General features: G+C 28.7%; 1 protein-coding gene across 1 annotated transcript; it reads right to left on the bottom strand.

The window, feature by feature from the left end:
- Positions 1-11,059: 11,059 nt before the first annotated feature.
- wdb (widerborst) lies at positions 11,060-19,288 on the bottom strand. The gene is made up of 8 exons (XM_065498040.1): positions 19,142-19,288; positions 15,804-16,174; positions 15,533-15,732; positions 15,259-15,453; positions 14,870-15,060; positions 14,469-14,802; positions 14,057-14,286; positions 11,060-12,920 (listed from the first exon to the last, which is right to left on the bottom strand). Exons 2-8 carry the CDS (start codon positions 15,940-15,942, stop codon positions 12,590-12,592), a joined length of 1,620 nt encoding a protein of 539 aa, XP_065354112.1. The 5' UTR covers positions 15,943-16,174; positions 19,142-19,288; the 3' UTR covers positions 11,060-12,589.
- Between the last annotated feature and the right edge of the window lie 5,678 nt (positions 19,289-24,966).

Below are 24,966 nucleotides of genomic sequence, written 5' to 3'. Positions count from 1 at the left end.
ACACCCAATATTTTATATTTTTTTTAAATGCTGGTAAACGTTTTAGGACTACTTTTCGAAAAAAAAGCTTTACTGATTTTTGGTTTAATTTAGTATTAAAAAAATCCCGGGAATTCCCATATTGAGTAAATTGAAGAAATACATATATCTTTGAATTTCTTTCGAATTGAATTATGATTTGCATATGGGGGATTTCATGTCAAGTGAACCAACTTTTGAAATTGATGTCAACCTTGCACCAAGGTTGGTTCTATTTAGGGTTTTTATCCCGGGAATTCCGGGTACAAATTTCGCGGGAATTTTGCCAATTTTCCACTACCCGATTCCCCGGATTTTTAGTCGGGAATCCCGGGAAAACAAATTAGAACTCTGGTTTTTTCAACAAATACAGTGAAAAGTTTTTTTGCTTATATCTTGGCAATAATAGACCGCTTATTATTATTTATCTGTTATTATTTTTCGTATGAAATTTTAAAAAGAGAATTCATTATTTATAGAATTTATTTCTTATTGAATCATTCTAATTTCTTTAAATTTCTTCTTCAAATCCATAACAAAATAGCTTCAAAAATTTATTAAATGATTAAATTTCTCTTCAATTAAAATCTAGTACAAAAAGGTTTAAGACAATTTTTTCAATTAATTTTTAACAAAAATTTATTAATTAAAAAATAAATTCTGTTATTAATTAACTTTCAAATCAAAAGATCTGATATTTAATAATTATAACACTAAGTTTTTATATGAAATTTGGCTATAATATTCCTAATTTATATATTTCGATAATAGCCGGGTACCCGGGAGTGTAGGAAAAAATTTCCCGATTCCCGGGAATCAAAAAAGGTCGAGAAATTAAAAACTATAGTTCTATTGGATAGTAATTCAGACACAATTTTTCAACAAGATCGGTGGAGAACTCTCTGAGTCAAAATTTGACATTTTGGCCAAGCAGGTTTTTTTTCTCATCCATATAACTTATTACCAGGGAAACCAAAATATGCAAATGCATGTTTTTTCTGGTAAGTCTAATGAGCACATGGATAAGATATTTATACGTTTCAGAACTATTTAAGAATTTTGGCATCGATTTGTTAGTGCATATTTTTGCATATTTTACCCTTAAATGCATATTTTTGCATATATTTGTATTAAGAGCATATTTATGTCATATTTTTGCGTTTTTAGAGCATATTTTACTGTTTAATAGCATATTTTGACTTTATCAAAAACAAATTTTGTCTTACTTATTTTTCGCTGTTGTGTTACAGATTTTTACTTCCTTTGTTTAAAATTCAAAATTGAAAAATAGATGGCTTTTCACCAAAAAAAAAATTTAAAAAACAAATATATTTTTTTAAATTTAAAAAAAAACAATTCGAAATTTTTTTTCCAAAAAATGAAAAAACTGAAAAAAAAAATTTTTTTGTTCACCTATTTAAATTTTTTATTTTGAAGTATAACTTGGTTAAAGGTATATAAGATTCGGCACAGCCGAATATAGCTCTCTTACTTGTTTTAAAATAAAATAAGCACTATTTTAATAATAGCGCCATCTAAATATCAAATTTTAGTTCTAATTCGAACTAATCCAGTCTAAGTGTTAAAGAAATATTGTCTTTTAAATTTGCTCCTATAACATCAGTTGATGTCGAAAGAAAATGTTCTATGTATAAAAATGTTTTCAGATCCAATAGACAACGATTTTTATTTAAAAATTTAAGTCAATATTTTGTAATTTATTGCAATAATAACCTTAATTGAAGAAGTGACTTTATATCAGCGTAATGCAAACTCACACCACTACAGTTATTAGATATTGTAGTTGTATGAGTTGAGAATTATTCTCTGGCAAAAACAACTAGCTGAAATAATGAAATAAACAAGCATAAAAGCGTAACACAACCTGCTTCTATCAATGCTCATGCGAGACTGACTGTTTTTATACAAAATAAAAACAAGAGAGCTCATTTGAGAGCTCATTGCATTTCGCTGCTTTATATCAGTGATGTTCAAAAATAAAAATGAAGATGTATTGGTGAGAGTGCTACCCAGCAAACATAATGTCAAACATTTAAAATAAGAACAAAATAATGAAAGTTTAGATTTAGAATTTTTGTCACATATAACCAATTTATTTAATGAATGTAATTTAAATTTTAAGGAAAAGAAAAAATATGCATTATACGGCCTAAATTCTATTTAATTTTGTATTTATTTTTGACTTTGTTATTTTGTGTTCAATTGCAATTGAAACGCTTGTGTTTGCTATGCTTCGTCCAAAAACAACCAACAACAATGCTTAGTAAATGTCTGAAAAAAATGACGATAGTCCGTCGCATGTGTTTTCATCGAGAGCTAAACCACAAAGTATACAGAGGTGTCAAATTTGACAGTTCAAAAACACTAAAATCAGCTTTTTTTGAAATTGTTTCGATAGAAAGAGAAAACAAATTTGCGGTTTAATACAGACAGTGCGTTAAAACAAACAACTATATAAATAAGCACAAAACCAAACCGGTTGAAATTGTTTCGAGCGAAAGAGACAAATATATATTTTTTGTCGTGTCGCCTCTGTATACTTTGTGGCTAAACGATGAATGAACAAAAGTTTTTAAAAGAGCGTAACAAATGTGTGTAAATTTTTCAAACAATTGTTGTATGGCGTGAACATTACTGATTTATATGAAATATCATCAAAAAATACCTCTCGATGCATTTTCATAGCTTAAGTACCTATAGTTTTTATGTTGTATTTTTTTGTTATACTTGTTTTAGTTCATGTTATTTTTTTTATTAAAAATTATGTAAAATTTTGTTTTTTTAAGAGCATATTTTTTAAATTTTAAGAGCATATTTTAAAGTTTTTACTGCATATTTAAAGCGCTTAAAACGCTTTTTTAGAGCATATTTCTGGTTTCCCTGCTTATTACCTATTGTGTCTTAAATAGTTTAGATAGCTATTTCTTCAATCTTTCGAATAAAAAATTAAAAAAAAATTTGAAATTTTTTTTCCGAAATCAAAAACTTTTTTTTTACTTTTTTTCAAAAACTCAGAGAGTTCTCCACCGATCTTGCTGAAAAATTGTGTCTGAATTACTATCCAATAGAACCAACCTTGGTGCAACTTTCATCCCGATCGTAAGACATTGATTTCAAAAGTTGGTTCACTTGACATGAAATCCCCCATATATTTATTTCAAAATCGTCTCAGAAAGGTAAAAGTTAATGAATAATCTCCATTAAAAAACACTGGTTGATACAATTTTTTTTAAATTATTTTTATTATTGATTTAAGTTTTTCTTTATTAATATTTTGTTTTTTCTCATAATAATTAATTTTGCTTGCAGCAAAATTTCCGTATTTTGTTTTATTTTTTTATATTTAAATTTATTTCATTTTTTGTTAATGTTGTTTTTTGCTTGATTTCTACATTTATTTATGGTTTTATGGTTAATTTTAATGAATCTTTATTATTATTTTGTTTTTCTTTTTTTTAAATTATTGTTATTAAACTTTTTGTTTATTTCAAGTGATGAACATGTAATAATGTTTTTGTAGTTTTTTTTTTGTTTTTTTTTTTTGTTAATTAATTATTAATATTAGTATGCAAATATTTTGTTTTTTTTTTTTGTTATCATGATGCCATAGTATTTGTTTATATGTGAAGAAGAATATCATAATGATTTTTTTCTTGTAATAAATTTTTTTTCTTTTTTTTGTAATTTAATGCTCTAAATACTATAATTTTTTAGGTTTTTTTTTGTTATATTATGAATTACTTAAAGTTGTTGTTTTAAATAATTTTTTTTTTGTTTTCTTTTTAATTTTTAATATTAATACATAAAACACCTTTTTACATGTAAAATAATTATTATACAGTTAAATTTGAAATAAAAATTGAAAAAAGCATCTCGTTTTATTTGAATTTCTTTAAGTGGTACGAATACTAGTACGAGTGAGTGTAATGGTTAGTACAGTTATTTAATGAAGTTATTGATTGTTATTGTTTTGTAGGAGGAGTGTGTAAGATAAAGGACAGAGAGTATAAGATACAGTTAGACAGGGAGAGAGAGAGATAGAGAGATAGGGGAAAAGAAAAACAAAGGTTATGTTTAACATATAATTTAATTTTAAAAGAAATACACAGATGACAGAATCCCGGCCTGCCGAAGGACTACCCAAGAAAAAAGTACAAGATACCAAGTCTAGCATTTGCCTTTTAGGTTACATTTTAAGTTTTAAAACAAAAAGCAAAGAAATTTATTAGTTTTGAATAATGCTCTAGTAAAATTATCAACTAATTAAAACAAAGAGGGATAGGAAATAAGGCAACATTAATAGGATAACTTTTTAACACAATTAAATACAATATAATAAAACAAAATTTTTGTTAAAATTACTTGAACATGAAATATTTCCAAAAAGAGAGTAAAATAATTCATGAATTCATATACAAAATGTGAGAGTATGGCTGAGTGTTTGAGGTTTGAGGAGTCGGAAAAATATTGAAAATAGTGACTAAAATGTTACGAGTTGTGTGCCTGAAATTGCTACATCATCATTATTATAAACTTTTCTTAAATTATTTTTTATATATTTTCCCTTTATTAATTTTAAACAATTTTACAAAATACAAAAGAATTCCAAAAAATTTCTTGTATGTATATAAAACGCAATTTTGTTTATATACCTATATGTATGTATGTATTTATTTATTTATTAATTTCAATTTTCTATGCTCGTATTTATGTATTTCGTTTAAAAAAAAAAACTTTTTGCACACAATATTTTCATAATTTATACATGTTTAGATCGAAGGGGGGAGCATGGTTCGTGATAAATTTTGTTTTAAATGATTTAATTAATAATTGTTTAAAAAATTTTGTTTTTTTATCGCTTTGTTATTTTGTTTTTTAATACGTTTAATGTCAAATCTTGTTTTTTTTTTCTTCTTTGTAATGGGGTGTTTTGAAAACTATTTTTATAGTTAATTTATTAATTTTACTTTTAAATATTTTGTATCATAAGTCAGCAATTGTTCAATTTGTTTGTTTTTTTATATATATATAGTATATGTATATATATTAAATACTTTTCTGTTTTTGTTTTAAATTTATTTCATAATTTATAAATTATGTTAAACCTGCTTCTAAAATTTATTAACAATTATTTTTTATTTTTTCTTTTTTTTTGTAAAATAAAGGGAGTTCTGATTTGTTTTTATTTTAAATTATTTTTCATTTCTTTTATACTTAAAGTAATATTTTTTGATAAATTATTAATAATAGTAGTGTAGTAGTTTTTATTACTCGTTTTTGTAAGATTATGTTTTGAAAATTACATAAATTTCTAAATTAATAACAAAAATTAAATTCAAAATTTAATCTTTTTCAAAGAATTTTCAATAGGTACTAGAATGTTGTAATATGTTGCTTTTAAAATATCTCAATATTTAAGAATTTCCTTAGGGCACTGTTACACGTTCAATATATATTGTGATATTTGGATCGCGATCCATTTTATTGGATCTCGCAAAATTAGGTTATTCTGCAATTTGGATCGCGATCCATCAATACTGCATGCTACACGTTCAATAAATATCGCGATACTGGATCGCGATCAATATATATTGAATGTGTAGCAGTGCCCCAAGATATACATATATTTCATATGAAGTGAAGGGTTATACAAAAAATCAACATGTATGTATGTTCTGAGTTGCAAATCGCGCATTTTGCCTGCGATTTGCTGTAAAATTTTTTTTTATTTCAATTTATTAATGAACAAATTTTATGGGAAAAAAATCGGATTAAAAAATATTTTCCCGATTTTGAGCCATTGTAGGACCGATATACGTAACTATAAAGTTCTTTGAAATATCTATCATTAGATATGAATATTGTCTATATTAATGACTTAGTAATCCAGATATAGATCAAAAATAGGTCAAGTGAGGTTCCCGCGGTTTTTTCCTCACCGGGTCTATGCGGAGATATTGATGTTTGAATCATGAATGTAAGTTATTTGGGGGCTACGGAAAGTTGATTTCAACATACAGATGAACATGGATATATCGACTCTATAACGATCCAGAAGTTATGTGGAAATGCGTAGACTCGCCGCAACGAACATCAGCTGTTATAATAACATGATATGGCCGAAACAAGTGGAACTAAAAATACGAAATTTGGTCTAAGTTAATAAAAGTTAATCAGTTCAATCATGAATAAAAAATCCACGGGAGTTTTTTCCCTTTTCACATTTTTTAACACTGACTTTGAATAGGAAAAATGGAAAAAAACTCCCGCTGATTTTTTATTCATGATTGGGCTGAATAAATACATAAGTTTATTTAAAAAAAGTATTTTTGTCAGAAAAACCGTGTGTTCGTGCTGAATAAAAAACAAATGTGTGTTAAAACATTCCTTCTGCATATAGTGTATTTGTGGAAATATTTGAAAAATTAATTGAGAATTACATGGAATTTAGCAAACAATTTTGTCCCTAATTAGCTGGCCACCGATCCAGAATCGCCAAGAATCTTTCGATTGCGATTTACAGAGCACCTATTATGTGAGTTCAAGTCAGAATCGCAAATGTTATTCGAGATGCGAGTGTCTAATATGACGATTATGGTTGGCAACCAAACTCTAGTTGCGTTGCCAGTTGCCTAAATGGTATTACAGATGGCAACTGTTGCCAAATGGCAACGCAACTGAAGTTCGGTTGCCATCCATAATCGACACATAAAATTACTCAAAATAATCACAAATACGAGGGTTGTTTTTGTTTTCACGTAGTTTTTTTACTAATACATTCTCACCTCTTAGGTTTTTGACAACTAAGTTAGATCTTTGACAAGAGAGTTTCCGATCTATGGTCAAAAACCTAAATCAGCAAAATACATGTTACTCAATTTATTTCATTGTTGTATCAGATATATGATTTGTTGTATTTTTGTTTGACAATAAGGAGTGCTCTGTGTATAATTATCTATGGTTGCTAACTCTTCCCAATAAGCATTTTTACTGGAATTCAAGTTAAAAGAAAGTGTAATTCAAGCCTTTATTTCAATATCATTCTCCAGTAAAAAGGAATTATAAATCCAAGCCATATGTTTTTTATATAAAACATAATTATATTTGTATTCAAGTCAAATTCCAACAAAATGTTCAAGAGCTTAATTCATAGGGTAACATAGAGACGAGACGTAAATAAAGAATTAAGTATTCTATATCTTCGCATCATCTTAGCATACTTTAAAAGACAAATGCTTATTCATCATAGTTTCGAGGTAGTCATGGTATATCATATCTCAGTTATTTATTAAATTTATAAATTTGCTAAAGTCTTATTAATGCTCATTTTTTCCGTTTTATTTTGCCAAAAATTTTGATATCGAAACAATATTCTCGTTGTAATATAAAGAAACAAGAGAGCTATATTCAGCTATGCCGAATCTTATATCGATGCATTAATATAAAAAGACCTTTTTATATTAAGGCATCGATATACCCTTCAGCAAAGTACACTTTAACTTTTTTAAAACAATTTTTGGTGAAAAACATTTTTTGTTGAAAAATATTTTTGGCCGATTCTCGATCCGAATTTCTATGGCGTTAAAAACGTCTTTGAAATGTCTATAATTAGACGTCGAATTAAACATTTAAAAAATGCAAACGAATCCACGAATACACGTATCCAAGTCAAGCATTTGGGGGGAGGGAGAAATAAATTAAAATTTATTTTACATTTTTCTTTTTTATATTAATACTTTTCGGTTTTGATGGGGAAATATCCTCGTCAGCCCTTACCACTCATGGTGAAGGGTGTAAATACGGAGTAATATGTACATAGGTCTTATTTTCTTCGTTAGTAGCTAAAACTAACTACTGCTAAATTTATGTGAAAACGGATAACTACACCATTTCCAATTGTATTTCAGAAGTTTCTAATTGTATTTCAGAAAATTCCAATTCAATTTCAGAAATTTCCATTTATATTTCAGAAATTTCCATTTATATTTCAGAATTTTCCATTTATATTTCAGAAATTTCTAATTGTATTTCAGAAATTTCCATTTGTATTTCAGAATTTTTAATTTATATTTAAAATGTTTCTAATTGTATTTCAGAATTTTCCAATTGTATTTCAGAATTTTCTATTTGTATTTCAGAAATATCCATTGGTATTGTTATTAGAATTTTCTGAAATACTATTGGAAAATTCTGAAATACAATTGGAAACTTTTTAAGTATAAAATAAAAATTCTGAAATACAAATGGAAATTTCTGAAATACAATTGGAAAATTCTGAAATACAATTAGAAAATTCTGAAATACAATTAGAAATTTCTGAAATTCAATTGGAAATTTCTGAAATACAATTAGAAAATTCTGAAACAAGTAAGAGAGATATATTCGGCTGTGCCGAATCTTATATACCCTTCACCAAATTATACTTAAAAATATTTATTTTTAAATATTTTTATTTAAACAAAATCAAAATTTTTTTTAATGTTTTAAAATTATTTAAAAAAAAAATTTTTCCAAATTATTTTTTAATTTTTTTTAAAAAAAGTTTTTTCAAATTTCTTTAATTAATTTTTTTGGAAAAAGAATTTATGACAAAAAAAAATTGTTTGATGAAAAAAAAATTAGGGTTAAAAAATATTTTTTTCCGATTTTGACCCATTGTATGTCCAACTTACTTTGGTCTTATATACGTCGTTGCAAAGGTCTTTGAAATATCTATCATTAGATATCCATATTGTCTATCACCCCTATCGGCAATAACATGTGAAATTTTGTTCCCATGAAATATTCATTTCCCTCGAAGGGAAAATTGCTATCGGGAATATCACGATGAACTTTACATTCACAATAGTTGATTTTGTTCGTAACAGCTGTTTATTGTTTACAAAATTCCATCTAAAAATTTCACAACAAGGGGATTTTTTTCACATGAACAAAGTTGATGAACGAAAAATGGAAAAGGGAAAATATTTCATGTGAAATGTTGATTCGCGATAGGGGTGTATATTAATGACTTAGTAATCCAGATATAGGTCAAAAATAGGTAAAAAATCGAGGTTGTCCTAGTTTTTTCCTTATATCTCAGCCATTTGTGGACCGATATTCTCGATTTTAAATAGCGACCGAGCCGGAAGAATTTCGGAGATATTGATGTATGAATCGTGTATGTAAGTTATTTGGGGGCTGTGGAAAGTTGATTTCAACACACAGACGGACAGACGGACATGGCTATATCGATTCCGCTATCTATAACGATCCAGAATATATATACTTTATGGGATCGCAAATGAAAAATGGGGAAATTACAAACGGAATGACAAACTTATATATACCCTTGCCACTCATGGTGAAGGGTATAAAAATACGATCAAGTCTTTATAGATTTGCTCATTGTGGAATCCAAAATAATTTATTCTGAAAATTTAAAAATTGTGTTATGATAAAACGTTCACTGCAGAACTTGCTAAACCCCTCTTTTTAAAAGCTATTATTTAACTCAATTTTGATCCATTTCTCGTAGCCCAAAATTCGAAATCAAATTCGTAGTTATGTTCGAAAAATTTTTAAAGCCTAAAATAAGCTTTAGATAATGTATAACCCTAATAAAAATTCCATATTTTGTTCGAAATTTCGAACATATGTTCGAAAATCTTTTAAAATTCCAAAAATAATCTCTAAATCACGAGGATTCTTAAACAAATAATTTTAGTTTCATTTGAGGCCAATGGAAAAATATTCCAGCATTTCGATATTTCTAAAATATGTGGTTCGAAAATACGAATTATTCAAGATGTACTAAAAAAAAGAAGAAAATAAATTAATAATGAAAAAACATTTTTAAAACAAGCTTTTATTTAAATACTCCAAAAAGAAGAATACATATAAACTTTAAATTATATCAAACTATTTATTACACTATATAATTTATCAGCCCAATTATGAATAAAAATTCCGTGGGAATTTTCCCTTTTCTCATTTTTCCTATTCAATTTCAATGAGAAAAAACTCCCGGGGAACAAACTCCAGCGGAATTTTTTATTCATAATTGGGCTGTATATGATATGAGAGCTTGTAGGGATAAGCCTATCATCAGAAAAATATATCGACAAGCTTTTATATCACATAAATTATATAATAAAATCATTAGTTTCATGTAAATTGAAGACTTCCTTTCGTTTCGAATTAGGGTAACTCTCCTGATGTGTGCTAGAATTCCTGAAAATCCTTTTTAACCTGAATTGTCCCATTTTTTTGATTTGTGAGACATAAATAGAATAATTGATTTATATTTATTGTAAAAAATATTTTTTACAGTCTGATATACAAAGTAAGGGGACACACGGGAATAATTCGAGTTAAGAATACAATGGAAATGGCCAAATAATTTGCAATAACTTTTTTTTTTAAAAATTTTTCTTCAAATTTAGAAATTCATGTAATTTGTTGCTCTTTAAGTAAAATGTTTCGAAATTATTTTTTTTTTTAAATATAGAAATGAATAATTTGTAGTTGTTCTCGTTTTGTTTTTTTGTTTTATTAATTGGTTTTTTTGTTTAATATTAAATTAACTTTTTAATCATAATAAATGTTTATTACAAAGAGATTTATTTTGTAAATAAAAACTTAATTAGAAAAAAAAAGAAGAAAAAAATGTTTAAATAGATTTTAAGGTTTAACGAAATTTAAAATAAAATATATTTATGTTTATAAAATGAAAATATATTAAAATAAACAAACAATGAAAAACAAACACTTTAAAAGGAAAACACAGTAGATTGTTGATTTTTTTTTACAAATAAACCATATTTATTAATAATAACCGTTTATTTCTTGTATTTTTTTTTTGTATTTTTTATTTATTTTCCAATTCAATTAATATTTTATTTATATTTATATTTTCTCTTACATTCATCATTTGTTTGCTTTTTGTTTTATTTGTATTTATTTGTATTATTATTATTATTTTTAATATTTATAAATTAAATCTTATGTAACAACTGTTTTTTTAGTGGAAATTTTATTATTTTGTTTTGTTTATAAATATTTTTGTTTTGTTTGTATTATTATTTTCGATTTTTGAGTGACAACGACATTTTCTTAATTTTCCAAGTTTCAGTTAAATTTATTTTGAAATACTTTTCTTTACATAATTCATAAATTTTGGGGGGGAAGGGGTAGAGAGGGGTGGTTTGTTGGTTTGGTAGAGGAGGGGGGTTTAGTGTTGTAGTTGTTGTTTTCTGTTGGTTTTCAAATTTATGTATGTATGTCTGTGCTATTATATAATAGGTTTTTGTTGTTGTTGTTTATATTACTAAATTCCTAGACCATGTCTACAAAAGAAAATTTTAAAAAAAGTAAGAAAATTCCTTTATTTTATTAAATTAATTTTCTTCTTTTTTTGAAATATTATTGAATTTGTTTGTTTTCTTTTTTGTTTTAAATTTATTTATTATATATATATATGCACTTATACAACAATTTAGAATTTATAATTTTTTGTTTTAATTTTTTTTGTTTTTTCAAAAATTATTTCAAAATATTTATTATGTATGATTTTCTTTCTGTTTGTTTCATTAATTTTATTTTTATTATTTTGTATTTTTATTTTATAAAATATTTTCTTTATGTAGCAAAAAAGAAAGCCTAAATTAAACTTAATTTTTCATTTGCAAGTCTGCTGTGTTAGACTGCAGACTACTCTGTGTTGTTTTGTTCTGTTTTGTTTTATGGTTGTTTAAATAAGTTTGCTGTTGTTGTTTTAGCTCATTTTTTTTATTCTACATTTATTATTTATTGATTTATTTTTCGACTTCTTTTTCTTATACATCTGCTTAATCAACTGCTGTTCATTTTGTAATAGTATATATATAATTTTTTTTAAATTTTTTCTTTTCTAAAAATTATTCATTTTAAATGTAAATGAGTTTATTTGTAGATTTTTTGTTTAAATTTTTAATTAATAATTAAATAGGCATAAGTTAAATCATAGATATTAGAGTTGCTCATAACGCATTCTTTTATAAATCTACCATTTCCATTACTAAATTTCTTTTCATTTCATTTTTTTTTTTAATTTAAATTAAATTTTTTCTTTTCTTGGTTTTTCTGTTTATGTTTCCTCTTCTTCTTTATCTTCTAAGACTTCAACTTTATATCAACCTGTCCTCGTGTTTAGCTCGTTTCTTTTGTTTTTGTTTAAATTTATATATAGATTTATGGTTTTAGTTTAAATATTTTTTTTTTTTTAATTTTCTCTGTATCAGGCGCTCTACGCTCTAGATGTTGATTTTTAGGTTTCTGTTCCTATTGCAATTCTTGCTTGAACTTTTTGTTTTGTTTTTTTGTTTAAACAATTTTTGTTTGTTTTTTTAAAGTATTTATAATTTTAATACGGATAGTAATATTTGTATTTCCTGATCTTTTTGTCTGCCTTAAGTTTTCTTATGGTGTTTGATGTTGTGGTTGTTGTTGTTGTTATTGTGGCTGCTGCTGCTGCTACTACTGCTGTTGCGGCTGCTGCTGCTGGTGGTGGTGGTTTTAATATTGTTGAAAATTAATTTTCAACCTTTTCAGTTTTGATTTTGGCAAAAGGATTAGCGGCACCGACATTCGCTGTAGCTGCTGTTGGCGCATTCACCATTTTATTATCGCCACTAGCACCAGCTGCGAATTTATGATCTGTTGCGGTACTGTTCGATTGTTGCGAATTTGTGTTCTGTTGTTGACTATTGTTGGCATTTGAAATGCCACCTCCCGACGTCGAGGCACCACTAGCGTTTGTTGAAGTATTAGAGTTGCCTCCCTGAATGCTCTTTGTACGATTGAGCTCTAATTCGTGTAATTTCTTCCATAGTTCTTCGCGATCTCGTTCGCGTTTCTTTTCTCTGTAGAAATAAAAAAGATAAAAAGATAAAAATTAATTAAAAATCAAATTTCAACGATAAAAACAATTCTTTGCCAGCTCTGATCTTGCTAAAGAAATTACGTTTTCGCCCTATAGTTCGTAATTTTGACAAGAAATCTTTCTGACTCTTGCAAACACATAAGACTCTCTAAAGAATCTCAAAACTTTCTCTCTCACTTCTTCTCAAGATTTACTAAATGCGGGGTTTTTAAAAATAATAAAGTATATAAATTTAATTAAATAATTATCCCAATCTCGCTACAACTCTAGAATTTTCAAAGAAATTGCTCCTCGCTACAGCTCATAATTTTCTAAATAAATCTTTTTCTTCTCGCTACTGTTCATGATTTTCTAAAACAGTGTCTCCCGCTCTCGCTACAGCTTAATGTTAACTAAAGAAGTCTCTCTCGCTCTCGCTACAGCTTAATATTTACTAAAGAAGTCTCTCTCGCTACAGCTTATTATTTGCTAAATAACTCTCTCTCGCTCTCCCTACAGCTCAAGGTTTCTCTCGCCACTAGGGATGGAAAGTAAAATATTTATTCAATGTAAAATACTATTCAAATTGTCCTTTTTTCCTACCCAGAGAACTAAAACTGAAATGTGTTTTTACTTTCATTAGAATTGTTTTATACAGCAAATTTTCTATAGAAAAAACGGTTACACACAAATGTTTCTATAAAAACCATGAAGCTTTTTTACAGAAAAAACTGTTTAGTTTTGTCAAACACAAATGTTTTTATAGAAAAAAAACTGTAATATAGTTTATGAGTATCACATTAGTCACATGAGTACCAAGATACTTTTCAACTTGAAATAGTATTAAAAGAAGTATGATCGGTATCAAATTTTCAATTCCTGCTCTCTCGCCACAGCTCAAGATTTTGTAAAGAAATCTCTCTTTATTGCCACCGATCTAGTCTCATCGTCGGTCATATCAATATTTACAAAAAAAAAAATAACTCTGTCGTTACAGCTAAAGCTTTGCTTAAGAAATCTTTCGTGACAGATAAATAAAACGCCTCAGATCATTACTTGCTACAGAAATCTCTCACAGCAGCTCAAGATTTACTAATTTTAACATATTTTTTTTAACAAATTATAAGCAACACTTACTTTTGCCTTTCCGCTTTATAGCTAGAGGTAAGTTCATCGAATAATTTCGAATTCATTTCCATAAAAGTCTTCAAAACATTGTAAACTAAAGCCACAATTGTCTGGTTCCAGTGTTCTTTGCTAATGCGATACAATGCCGGAAACATGATGGGCATTATAACAGCATTGTTTTCTTCAATTAAGGACATAGCATATTCATTGTTCCACAGATACAGTGCACGTTCAGCAACCTTTTTTAAAACAAAACAAAACATAATGGTTATTAAATATTCTTCGCCTACAACTCTTTACTACACCATTTCCAATTGTATTTTAGAAACTTCCATTGGAAATTTCTGAAATTCAATTGTAAACTTCTGAAATACAATTGGAAATGGTGTAGCTATGAAAATTATATTTAAATTTTGAATACCTGGAAATGTGGACTGGATACACATTTGGCGATTTGACGAAATAGAGGTTCTTGGATTTTAACAAATTGTGGTGGATCGATTACATCGAGTATCTCCTCAATTTCACCCAAAAACATGACTTCCTTTTGCGAACAAGTCTTTGGCCAGAATTTCAAAAGGCCCCGTACGACTGGTTCCGTTAAGAATGGATCCTTTTCGAGAAACTGTACAATACAATAGGCCAACTGAGCGTGGTACAGTGACAGACATTTTACTTTGTGCAAAGGAAGCAAAACCTTAACTAAAAACTGTTTGTGTTCGGCCTTCAATGGTAGAGCGAAACCATTAATAATGCTGTAAAATAACACATATAAACATGATTAGATTGTAAAAACTTTAATCATTAATTACACTTGCTTACCTTCCAAGTATTTCCAACAACTCGCCGACACCGTTAAAATGCTCCGTTTCGTAAATAAAACGCAAAAATATATTATTGATTTGCTTTCTTATAAATGCTCGTAAACCTAAAAATTTTCCATAAATACGATGCAAAACAGTTTTCAAAAAATCACGTTCACGTGGATCTTCAGAATCGAATAGTTCCAAAAGCTAAATTAAATTAAATAACAAATGTTTAAAACACACACATTAAATTAAACAAAACAAAGATAATTGCGCATTAAATATTAAAACAAAAAAAAATTTGAAAGTAAACTAAGATTATACTTAGTACAACAGTACGCCAGTATACATGGTGTAGTGTAGTGCATTAGTAATTAAGTAAGTGTTGAGTTGAGTTGAGTTTACCTGTAAAACAAACTTTTGATCAATAACACGTTTTCCTATAGTCGCTTGAAAATCTTGCGATTCTAAAAATCTTAAAAACACCTCGTACACCAGCTGTAGGTGTGGCCAGGAGGCCTCTAAAGTGGGATCATCCTCTTCGGGATCGAAATCTGGATTCTCACTTGGCGGCAATGTACGAAACAAATTTAATGAAATCTATTTAAAACAAAATAGAAAAATGTATAATTTTGTAATGGATATTTAAAGCATTTGTAGGTAAAATATTTACACTTACCATACGTATAATTTCAGGATACACAGCTTCTGTAAGTACGCCTCGTCCATGTGTTATGTAGGTGGATAAATCATTTAGGGCGGCGCGTTTGATTTCTTTGCCCTTCAAATCAGTCACAGGATCCATAAAATCAAATGATACGCAACACTGACGCAATTTGCGAATAAATAATTCTTCTTGTTCCAAACTCGAACAATCGGCTAAGGGAAAACAAGAACATTAGTTTTACAGCTTCGAATTATTTAAAAGGAAATCTTAATTAAACTTATACCTTTTAGTGGTGGCAATTGTTGCAATTCCACATCCTGTGAATTTCTATAGCGTGAGGAACCTTGACTCTTTTTGCTTTTCTTTTTCAATGAACGTTTGGCGAATGGATCGATTCGATCAACAAATGTTCCCGATGACATTTTTTCTGTTGTTCTTGTGTTTAAGATGTTTGTGCTTATCGACGAGTTCTATTCTGTTTTTCTTCTTCTTCTTTTCACTCCTTCTCTCCGTCCTTCCTCGTGTTATTTTTTTTTGTAGTTTCGTTTGTATTGAAAACCTACTGTAGTTTGCTGTATACGCTGTTAGTTTACAATATGTTAATTATTACAAATTATTATTTCTTTTCTCTGTTTATGTATTATTTGACGATATCTGAAATTGAAAACAAAGAATAAAAAATGTAATTATATGGCTATTATTCAATAGTCATAAAGTGCTTAGAAGGAGGCAAAGGAGAGCGTAACAGTTTCATTTAATAAAATGCCATTTTTAACTACACACATGCAGCAAACTTATATAATTTTATAGTGCTACGTATGTAACGTTGCTTTCCAAAAATACTGGAAAATAATTGCAGCACTATTGATATTATTGAATTTAACAGTGTGACAGAGAATATTTTAGACAAATATTTATTGCTCTAATGCAATTACGAGTCTCAACACTCTGCCTAAGATTGTCAATCCAACGGCAGCTGTAGCAATCAAAGATTTTTTCGCAGGATAGAACTTTCCACAGTAGCGGAACAGTTACAAATACAAAATTACCATATTATTTACAAATATTAATTAAAAAACAAACGACAAATTAGTTAGTTTTCTATATTCTTCATAATTGCTTCAATATTTTAGTTTTGAGATATTTTATTATCATTGTTAGATTATGTGAACTAGGATTGACAATTATTCGAGTTTTATTTTCATCGAATTATTTTATTATTTGTGATCGATTAATTTTTGAAATTCCCTCGATTATTTGAACGAATAACGAGCAATAATTTAATCTATATTTATAAAAATTAAATGGTTCATGTATGTAATGACATCAGGTGAGAACGGCTGGAGCGATTTGACTGATTTTGTTTTTATTCGATTCGAAATTTTGCGGAGATGGTTGGTAAAGAAAAAAAATTAAAAAAATTCCGGGTAAAACTCGGATAAATAAAATGTAATAAAAAAAGCTCCCTAAAGTATGCAGAACTAATTAATATATTTTATTTGCAAATAAATAAGAACAGGCAGGTGTATGTGGGTTGGAGAAACTTGAAGAACTAACATTAGTAAATGCTACCGGGCGAAGCCGGGTCGGTCAACTAGTAAAATATAAATAAAAACATTTTAATAATTTAATCGAATAAAAAATATATTTTTCCTAGATTATTCGAATAAATTTTATTCGAAGGTTAATTTGCGGACATTTTTCGAATTGTTCTGCTTTGAAAATTCTTTAATTTTGAGCAGGCATGGAAAATTCACTCCTATTCAAAATATTTTAATACGTTTTAACATCGTAAAGTACCTTTTTCAACGATTTTTTATACAAATTTAAAATGTTCAGTTGCTTTATCCCAATTCACAGTGGTTTAGAGACTTTTATTTCAGAAATAATTCGGTATCGATTAAAGCTATCTTAATGAAATTTCACATAGTGAGTGCTGAGTTGTTTTGAGTTGATCTGTATTTACATGGGCAGACGCTCAAAGATGCTCACCTCAGGCCTACAACAATTCAGATAGTATTGGCTGTATGACTTAAAAATGCGGGATTTACAATAGATGGAGTATCTTTTGAGGACTCAACAAGAGCTTGCAAAATCATAGGGAGCTACTCAACCAGTAATTTTAAGACGTTTGCGAGCAGCAGGATTCATACAAAAGCAGGGAAATTGGGTACCTGGGAACTGAAGCCGAGAGATCTTGAAAGACGATTTTGCATGTCCGAAATTACTTGAATGCTATAAAAAAATATCATTTTAGCAACGAATCATTACTTGCAATGAAAAATAAGTCGAAGCGTAAGAGATCGTATGTGAAGTCTGGTCAAGCAGCCATAATCGACACCAAAGCCAAATATCCATGGCGCCAAACATGAATCCGTAATATTCCACCATGACAACTTTCGGGTACATGTTGCAAAAGTATTTAGAAAGAAGTGTTTGGGAAGTTTTGTCTCTCACTAAGTTATTGAACATTATAGTGCAGACAAATTTTATTTTTTTTTGCTTCGAAAATGTCGAATTTTGTACCAACAAAGCGTCATATGCGGGAAGTTTTGCTTTACTACATAATTTTTAAAAAAATTCCGCTAAAACACAGCGATTGCTCACTGAAGCTTATGGTGATTATGTTCCATCGGTTTCAACGTGTGATAGATGATATGATTTGTGCTGTTCAGAAGTGGGGATTTTTACACGGAAGTGGGGATTTTTACTCCATGAAGATTGTTGTCAAACTCAATAAGAGCTTGCAAACTCATTGGTAGCTACTCAATTAGCAGTTTCAAAACGTTTGCAAGCAGCTGGATTCATCCGATAGCAGGGAAATTTGGGTTAACATACGAATTGAAGAGATCTTGAAAAAATAGTTTGCATATCCCAAATGATGCTTGAACGCTATAAAAGAAAATAATTTTTGTACCGAATCATTACTTGCGATGCGTAAGACATCTTACGTGAAGCCCTGCCAACCGAATCGACACCAGAGCTCTGTATTTGATGTGATCAAAAGATTCCTATCTGTTATGAGCTGCTGAAATCTGGCCAGACCATCACAGGGAACCTGTGCCGAATGCAACTGATTAGTTTGAAGCGAGCATTGGCCAAGAACCGCCCAGAATATACGGCCAAACATGAAACTGTAATATTTCATCATGACAACTTTCGGGTATATGTTGCAATACCTGTTAAAAAACTATTTAGAAAGAAGTGTTTGGGAAGTTTTGTCTCACCCGCTTTATGGTCCAGAACGTGCCCAGTCCGACTACTATTTGTTTCGATCGATGGAGAACGTTTTCTCTGTGATACTCTTCAGAGTATCCGATATTTGCTTGATTCGTTCTTGGTCTCAAAAGATGAGCAGTTCTTTTGGCATGGAATCTATATATTGCCAGAAAGATTGGAAAAAGTAATAGCTAACAATGGCCAATACTTTGAATAAATTTATATTGTACAAATGTTTTTTCAATACTTGAAAATATGTACAAAAAAAAATACGCTTACATGTGTGAATTATCGGTTTTAGTTCAAGAGATATTTGAACAGAAAGATCTCATCAAACATATAGTAAGTTTCTTACAATCTTTGTCACACTGTTAGAAAAGCAAATAAAATTAATTAGCATACCTTGTGTTTTCATTAATATAAAATCGAATAATGATGAATAGTAGTTGTTGTGGTTGTTGTTGTTGCTGTTGTAGTAGTGCATTTAATGGAGGGATTGTAATTAATTTTTTACATATGTTTAAAATTATTATAATATTCTTCTTCTGCTACGGATTATTTCTTGAATTTTATTTTTGTTTTATTTTTTGTATCGTTTTTAATACTCTCGCTAAGCATCCATGGTTTTTAGTTGTTGTTGTAGTTGTTGTTGTTGTAGTTGGTGATTGTTTATTGTATTGATTTGCTGTTATGTGTTGAATTAATGGTGTTGTTGTTGTTATTATTATAATTATTATTATTGAAGATGATGATGATGATAATGATGGCACGTTGTTTGTTCTCTCTATCAATCTCCCTCACTCTCTTATAATGCGTTTTAATTATTTATTTTTGCTTAATTTGTCTCCAATTTCAGCACTTTAGCACCAAAATTTCTACGTTTTCGTTTTCAGAATTTAGTTTAAAAACGTTTAGTTTGTATTACATACAGTTTTTTATTTATTCACTGCGACAAAAAGATTCGAAATAATTTATTATGTTTTTTTTTGTCTACTAGTTAGTGGTGTCACATCAATAATTTAACCGATACTATTGTCTGAGCCAAATTCTGTAATTAGACAAAAGGAGAAATGATGTTATTGTTATTTGTTTAATAATGATGATATTTATTAAAATTAAAACAGTTAAATACACATTATTTTGTATCTATATGCTGCACAAAATATGAATCAAACAAATAATTTAATGAATGAATTTACATTCTAAAAGACAAAACGAAAATCCACCATTAAATAAAATAAAAACATGTTTTCAAACCTACACGATTTCAGCTGGCAAAAACAACAAATAACAAAATAAATATATAAAAGATATAAATATCAATAAAGAATGAAAAAAAAATCCAATCCAGCGTGGACACTGATTTCATTCCATCAATAATGTATTTATTATTGCAACTTTTTCTTTATTAAAATGTATTTGATGGATTGTTAAGAAACTTTAGAAAAGAGCAGCAGCATTCAGCTTGAGTGCGGAGACCTTTTCACAAATCTCAGCACAAAAACACGTCCGTTAGGCAAGGTTGCCAGATGAAAAGAAGAAAAATTTAATTAAGAAGAAATTTAAAATTATTTTGAAATCTTTAAATCAAAATAAATATACCCCTAAATATCAAAATAACTAAAATAAGTTTTTCTTGTGTGAAGTTGTCATCTTCCAAACTGTTTTTTTATTGGGAATAAATACACTTTTTAACAGATCTAAAGACTGCTAATTAATAATTTTGTCGCTTACAACCAGAGACCGAAAATAACGGGTTCACTTTCAGTTTTTTTATTGGTTATAAATACACTTTTTAACCGATCTAGAGACTGCTAATTAATAATTTTGTCGCTTACAACAAATCTTCCTAATTTTACAGAACAAAGAAATCTTTCCATTGAAGCTTAAATTATTTAAAAAATTTTCAAAAAAAAAATGTATGAAAAATTCGAAAATGCCAAATACCAAAATCTATCATTTATGAATAAAAATCTCAAATCAGCAAGCAAGGCTGAATTTTAGTTTATAATTAGTGTAAAGAATATCATTATTCACTGAAGAATTTTGAACAAAATTTGTATTTCTATTAATTCAACTAGCTGAATATCAACTATAATCAGCTGAATTGCTATTTTATGGCAAATTTCTGACATAAAATGCAGTTAGGAGCAATTCAGCTAGCTGAATTATGTATTCAACCAAAATTTTAAGCAAATATTAAGGATTTACAATAGATGGCATATCTTTTGAAGGCGGTTTTTGTTTTTAATAACATATATGTCATTTTGAAGGGTACATGTCTGACATTTATTCTCACTTAGTAATTGACCATGTGTAGTGTAAACAACAAAGATTTTTTACTTCTTTAATATGAAAAAAAGTGCCGCTGAGGTACACCTATTGCTCACCAAAGCTTATGATGAATGTGTACCATCTGCTTCAACGTGTGAGGGATGGTGAGTTCGGTTCAGAAGTGGTGATTTTGACAAGAAAGACAACAATCGCCCAGAACAGCCAAAAAAATTTGAACACCAAGAATTGGTCTTCATTACTCCTTGAAGATTGTTGTCAAACTCAAAAAGAGCATGTAAAATCATTGGTATTTCAAAACTTTTGCAAGCAGCAGGATTCATCCAAAAGCTGGGAAAATGGGTATCATACGAATTGAAGCCGATAGACCTTGAAAGTGGATTTGGTATGTCTGAAATAATGCTTGAAAAATTTATCCATTACGATAACCCGAAGCATAATTGATCGTATGTGTAGCCCGGTTAACCAGCCCAATCGACACTAAAACCAAATATCGATGGCGCTAAGGTAATGCTCTGTATTTGGGGGTAGCAAAAGGGTCCTATCTATTATAAGCTGCTTGTCAGGCCATCACAGGGAACCTGCACCGAACGCAATTGATTCGTTTGAATCGAGCATTTGCCGAAAAACGCCGAGAATATGCGGCCAGGCATGAAACCGTAATATTCCATCATGATAACATTCGACCACATGTTGCAATCCGTCTTAAAAACTATTTAGAAAAATGTGGTTGGGCAGTTTTACCTCACCCTCCTTATAGTCTAGACCTTACCCCGTCCGAATACTATTTGTTTCGATCGATGCAGAACGTTCTTACTGGAATACGCTTCACTTTGAAATAGAGTATCCGAAATTGGCTTGATTCGTTCTTGGCCTCAAAAGATGAGGCCACGATACTGTTTTTGTTTAATGTTTAGAGAAAATTTCAGATAATGCACATCATTTAACATCATTTTCATCAGTGTCCACACGTGATCAATTCTTTTTTGTGATAGATAGAAGTGCAGGAAAAGCTTCATACAAATATGTCGATGACAATTGAATTAATTCTTTCAGCCAAGTAATTGCATTTTTACTTTATAGGGCCCATACACAGCACCATATAATTGTGCAATCAAGTGCTTGTGCCAGCTGATTGAACATGTATGAGCTTGTGGTGCGATTGTACCAGCTGCTGGTGCTTTATCAAAACTAATTTGATATTTTTTTGATTGTATCAGCATGATTGAATCTTGTGTTGTAAAATTAGCTCACAAAATTAAAATCGTCATGGCATAAACATCAAAAAAATAAAAAAAATTAGATATGAATGCCAAAGAAAAAATATTTTGGGCAGCATTTCTCGAACGTAAACAATGCCTAGCCTATGGAATGTTAAAAGTACGGAATGGTAGAACAATTAAAACAGGTGGACCAAGAAGCAGATAGAGAAAAAGTGGTAAAAAGAACAAATTTCGAACAAATTCCAAGTTTTTCGACCAAAAAAGTGAAAAATCTGCTGCAGGAACAGATGATGTTTTTGAGTCTTCGTTGTGGTATTACGATAAACTCAATTTTTGGAAGATCAGGAATGTTCCAGAGAAGGAAAATGTACCATCATCACCTTCTGCGCTGATTGTCAATTCTTTTAGAAGTTTAATATGTTCTAGTTCCCCTTTGTTTTCTATCCATTTCTTTATCCAAATACGATTTTTTTGATCATTTTTCGTTTTAGGATAATAGCAACAATAAGTGCACCACAAATTTTATCATTATTCATTATAACCGTTTTCACACAATTTTAAAAAAAAATTAATTTTGTACCAGCATGCTGGTGTATTGTGTGCTTCAAGCTTAATTGCACAATCACTTGATTGCTCAATAACGATGGTGTTGTGTATGGGCCCTATTAATCAAGGTTAGTTTATTATAAAAAGTAAGAGAAAAAAATTAATCAAAACATAAAAAAACCACCCCATTCCAAGGTTTTTTGTGGAGTGAAGTGGTTAGTTTACTAACCACCGTGGCGGTTGGCATTAAAAATAACTATGATAAAAATCTAATCGAATATTTTCGACTAAATTTTCTGACCAAACAAACGAAATAGCAAAGTAACACTGAATTCGACGAACAATAAACACTCTGTGCTTTTTTTTATTGAATGCGTGAAAGTCTCTTAAAAAAAACTGATTTTTACAATACATATTTTCATATTACTATATTTATTTAACCATAAGTGATTACTTCAAAAAATATAATTGTTTAGCAAAATGGCAATAGATGCCAATAAACTATATTTTAAATTTTAAAGGTGGTTAGTGAAGTGACCACTAAACCGCAAAGAGTTAATCACCCCTATCGCGAATCAATATTTCACATGAAATATGTTCCCTTTTCCTTTTTTCTTTCATCAACTTTGTTCACGTGAAAAAATTCCCCTTGTTGTGAAATTTTTAGATGGAATTGTGTAAACAATAAGCAGCTGTTACAAACAAAATGAACTATTGTGAATGAAATGTTCATGGGGAATTTCACGATAGCAATTTTGTCTTCAAGGGAAATGGATATTTCATGGGAACATAAATTTCACATGTTATTGCCGATAGATGTGAATAGATTCAACGCTTCTGAGACAACAAGCGAGAAAACTTTAAAATAAACGAGAATCAACCCAAGTTTTCGATTTCAAATAAAAATTAACACTCGAGTTACATTTCATTTCAATTATTTCTTCTGGGAATATATCAGGTTCGAAGTATATTATTTTGTCATGAAATCAAACTGAAATTGGAAAATAAATTAAAATACAGTGATTAAGCTTAATGTTTCCCTCAGATCGCTGCTTCCTGAAGTCTTTATACGGACCCTTTGAGATCCCAACAATTTGTTTAATCATAAAAAAGGTTTTAAATAAAGTAGAATTTTTAACATTTTGAAAATTCAAATTTTTAAATTTTGTTAACAAAAATTCATACAAATTTTAGTAATTGCAGCTTATTAAGGATATAAAATATGCTACATTATAAAATTAAGAACAATAAGAAGAGAATTTTAAATACTATAGACAATAAAATTGCTATTTTCTTTTCCTACAACGCAAACTTTCGTTAGTCCCCCGCCCTATGGAAACTTGAGTATTTTTTAATTGTTAAAACGTGTAAAAAGGTGTGTTTGTGTTAATTACGTGATCAGCATTCAAGAGATATTTGGTAGAATAATATTCTATAATACAATAAATAATACCGTTTCCCGTACAAATGTCTTTAAAGCAATAAAAACACACAAATTTATAAACAAAAATAATAACAATTTCATATAAAATTGATTTGTTTTTGACACAACTTGCTATAATTATATCAACATAAAACTAGAAAAATAAATATGGGTGTAATTGTGCAGAGATAACAATAGATATTTAGATTAAAACAAATCAAATCAAAAAAAAATTAAACATTTTAAAACAATTAAAGTCTAAAACAACACTTTACATTTTATGGCCTCAAAATATATTTGAAACAATTAAAAACTTGTCATAAATCAACTGCAAAGATAAGCCGAAATAAAATGAAGTCCAAAAAAAATTGAGCCTAATTTACGATTATGCAATTTTCATTATCTAGTATAAATTCTTCAGTATTTGTGTTTCTTTGGGGGCTGTATTTGGTCGCAACAAACCAAAATAAACAAAAGAATAAATAGAAATCTTAATAATAAATGTAATTATCTTTCGTTTTGTTTGAAATGACACAATTTGGGATGACAGAAAGACAGACATCATACGATTCCATTCAACAACCAACTGATAATAATCAGACGTGACACTGAACAATAATTAAAAAGAAAAACACACAAACACACACAAAAAAAAATCAAGAAAATGCTAGTAACAAAAGAAATTTATTTAAATGTAGAGATTTTTATTCAAAGAACTAATTCAGAAGCTGATATTTTGCAAA

Source organism: Calliphora vicina, chromosome 1 (assembly GCF_958450345.1).
Source record: "Calliphora vicina chromosome 1, idCalVici1.1, whole genome shotgun sequence".
NCBI lineage: Eukaryota > Metazoa > Arthropoda > Insecta > Diptera > Calliphoridae > Calliphora > Calliphora vicina.
This window is presented reverse-complemented; position numbering and strand designations above follow the sequence as displayed.

Excerpts from the sequence above, each read along its gene's own strand:
- wdb (XM_065498040.1), bottom strand. The coding sequence starts at position 15,942 with ATGTCATCGGGAACATTTGTTGATCGAATCGATCCATTCGCCAAACGT. Across the intron at positions 15,733-15,803 it reads ACAATTGCCACCACTAAAAG|CCGATTGTTCGAGTTTGGAA; the intron begins GTATAAGTTTAA and ends GTTTTCCCTTAG. Across the intron at positions 15,454-15,532 it reads ATCCTGAAATTATACGTATG|ATTTCATTAAATTTGTTTCG; the intron begins GTAAGTGTAAAT and ends TGTTTTAAATAG.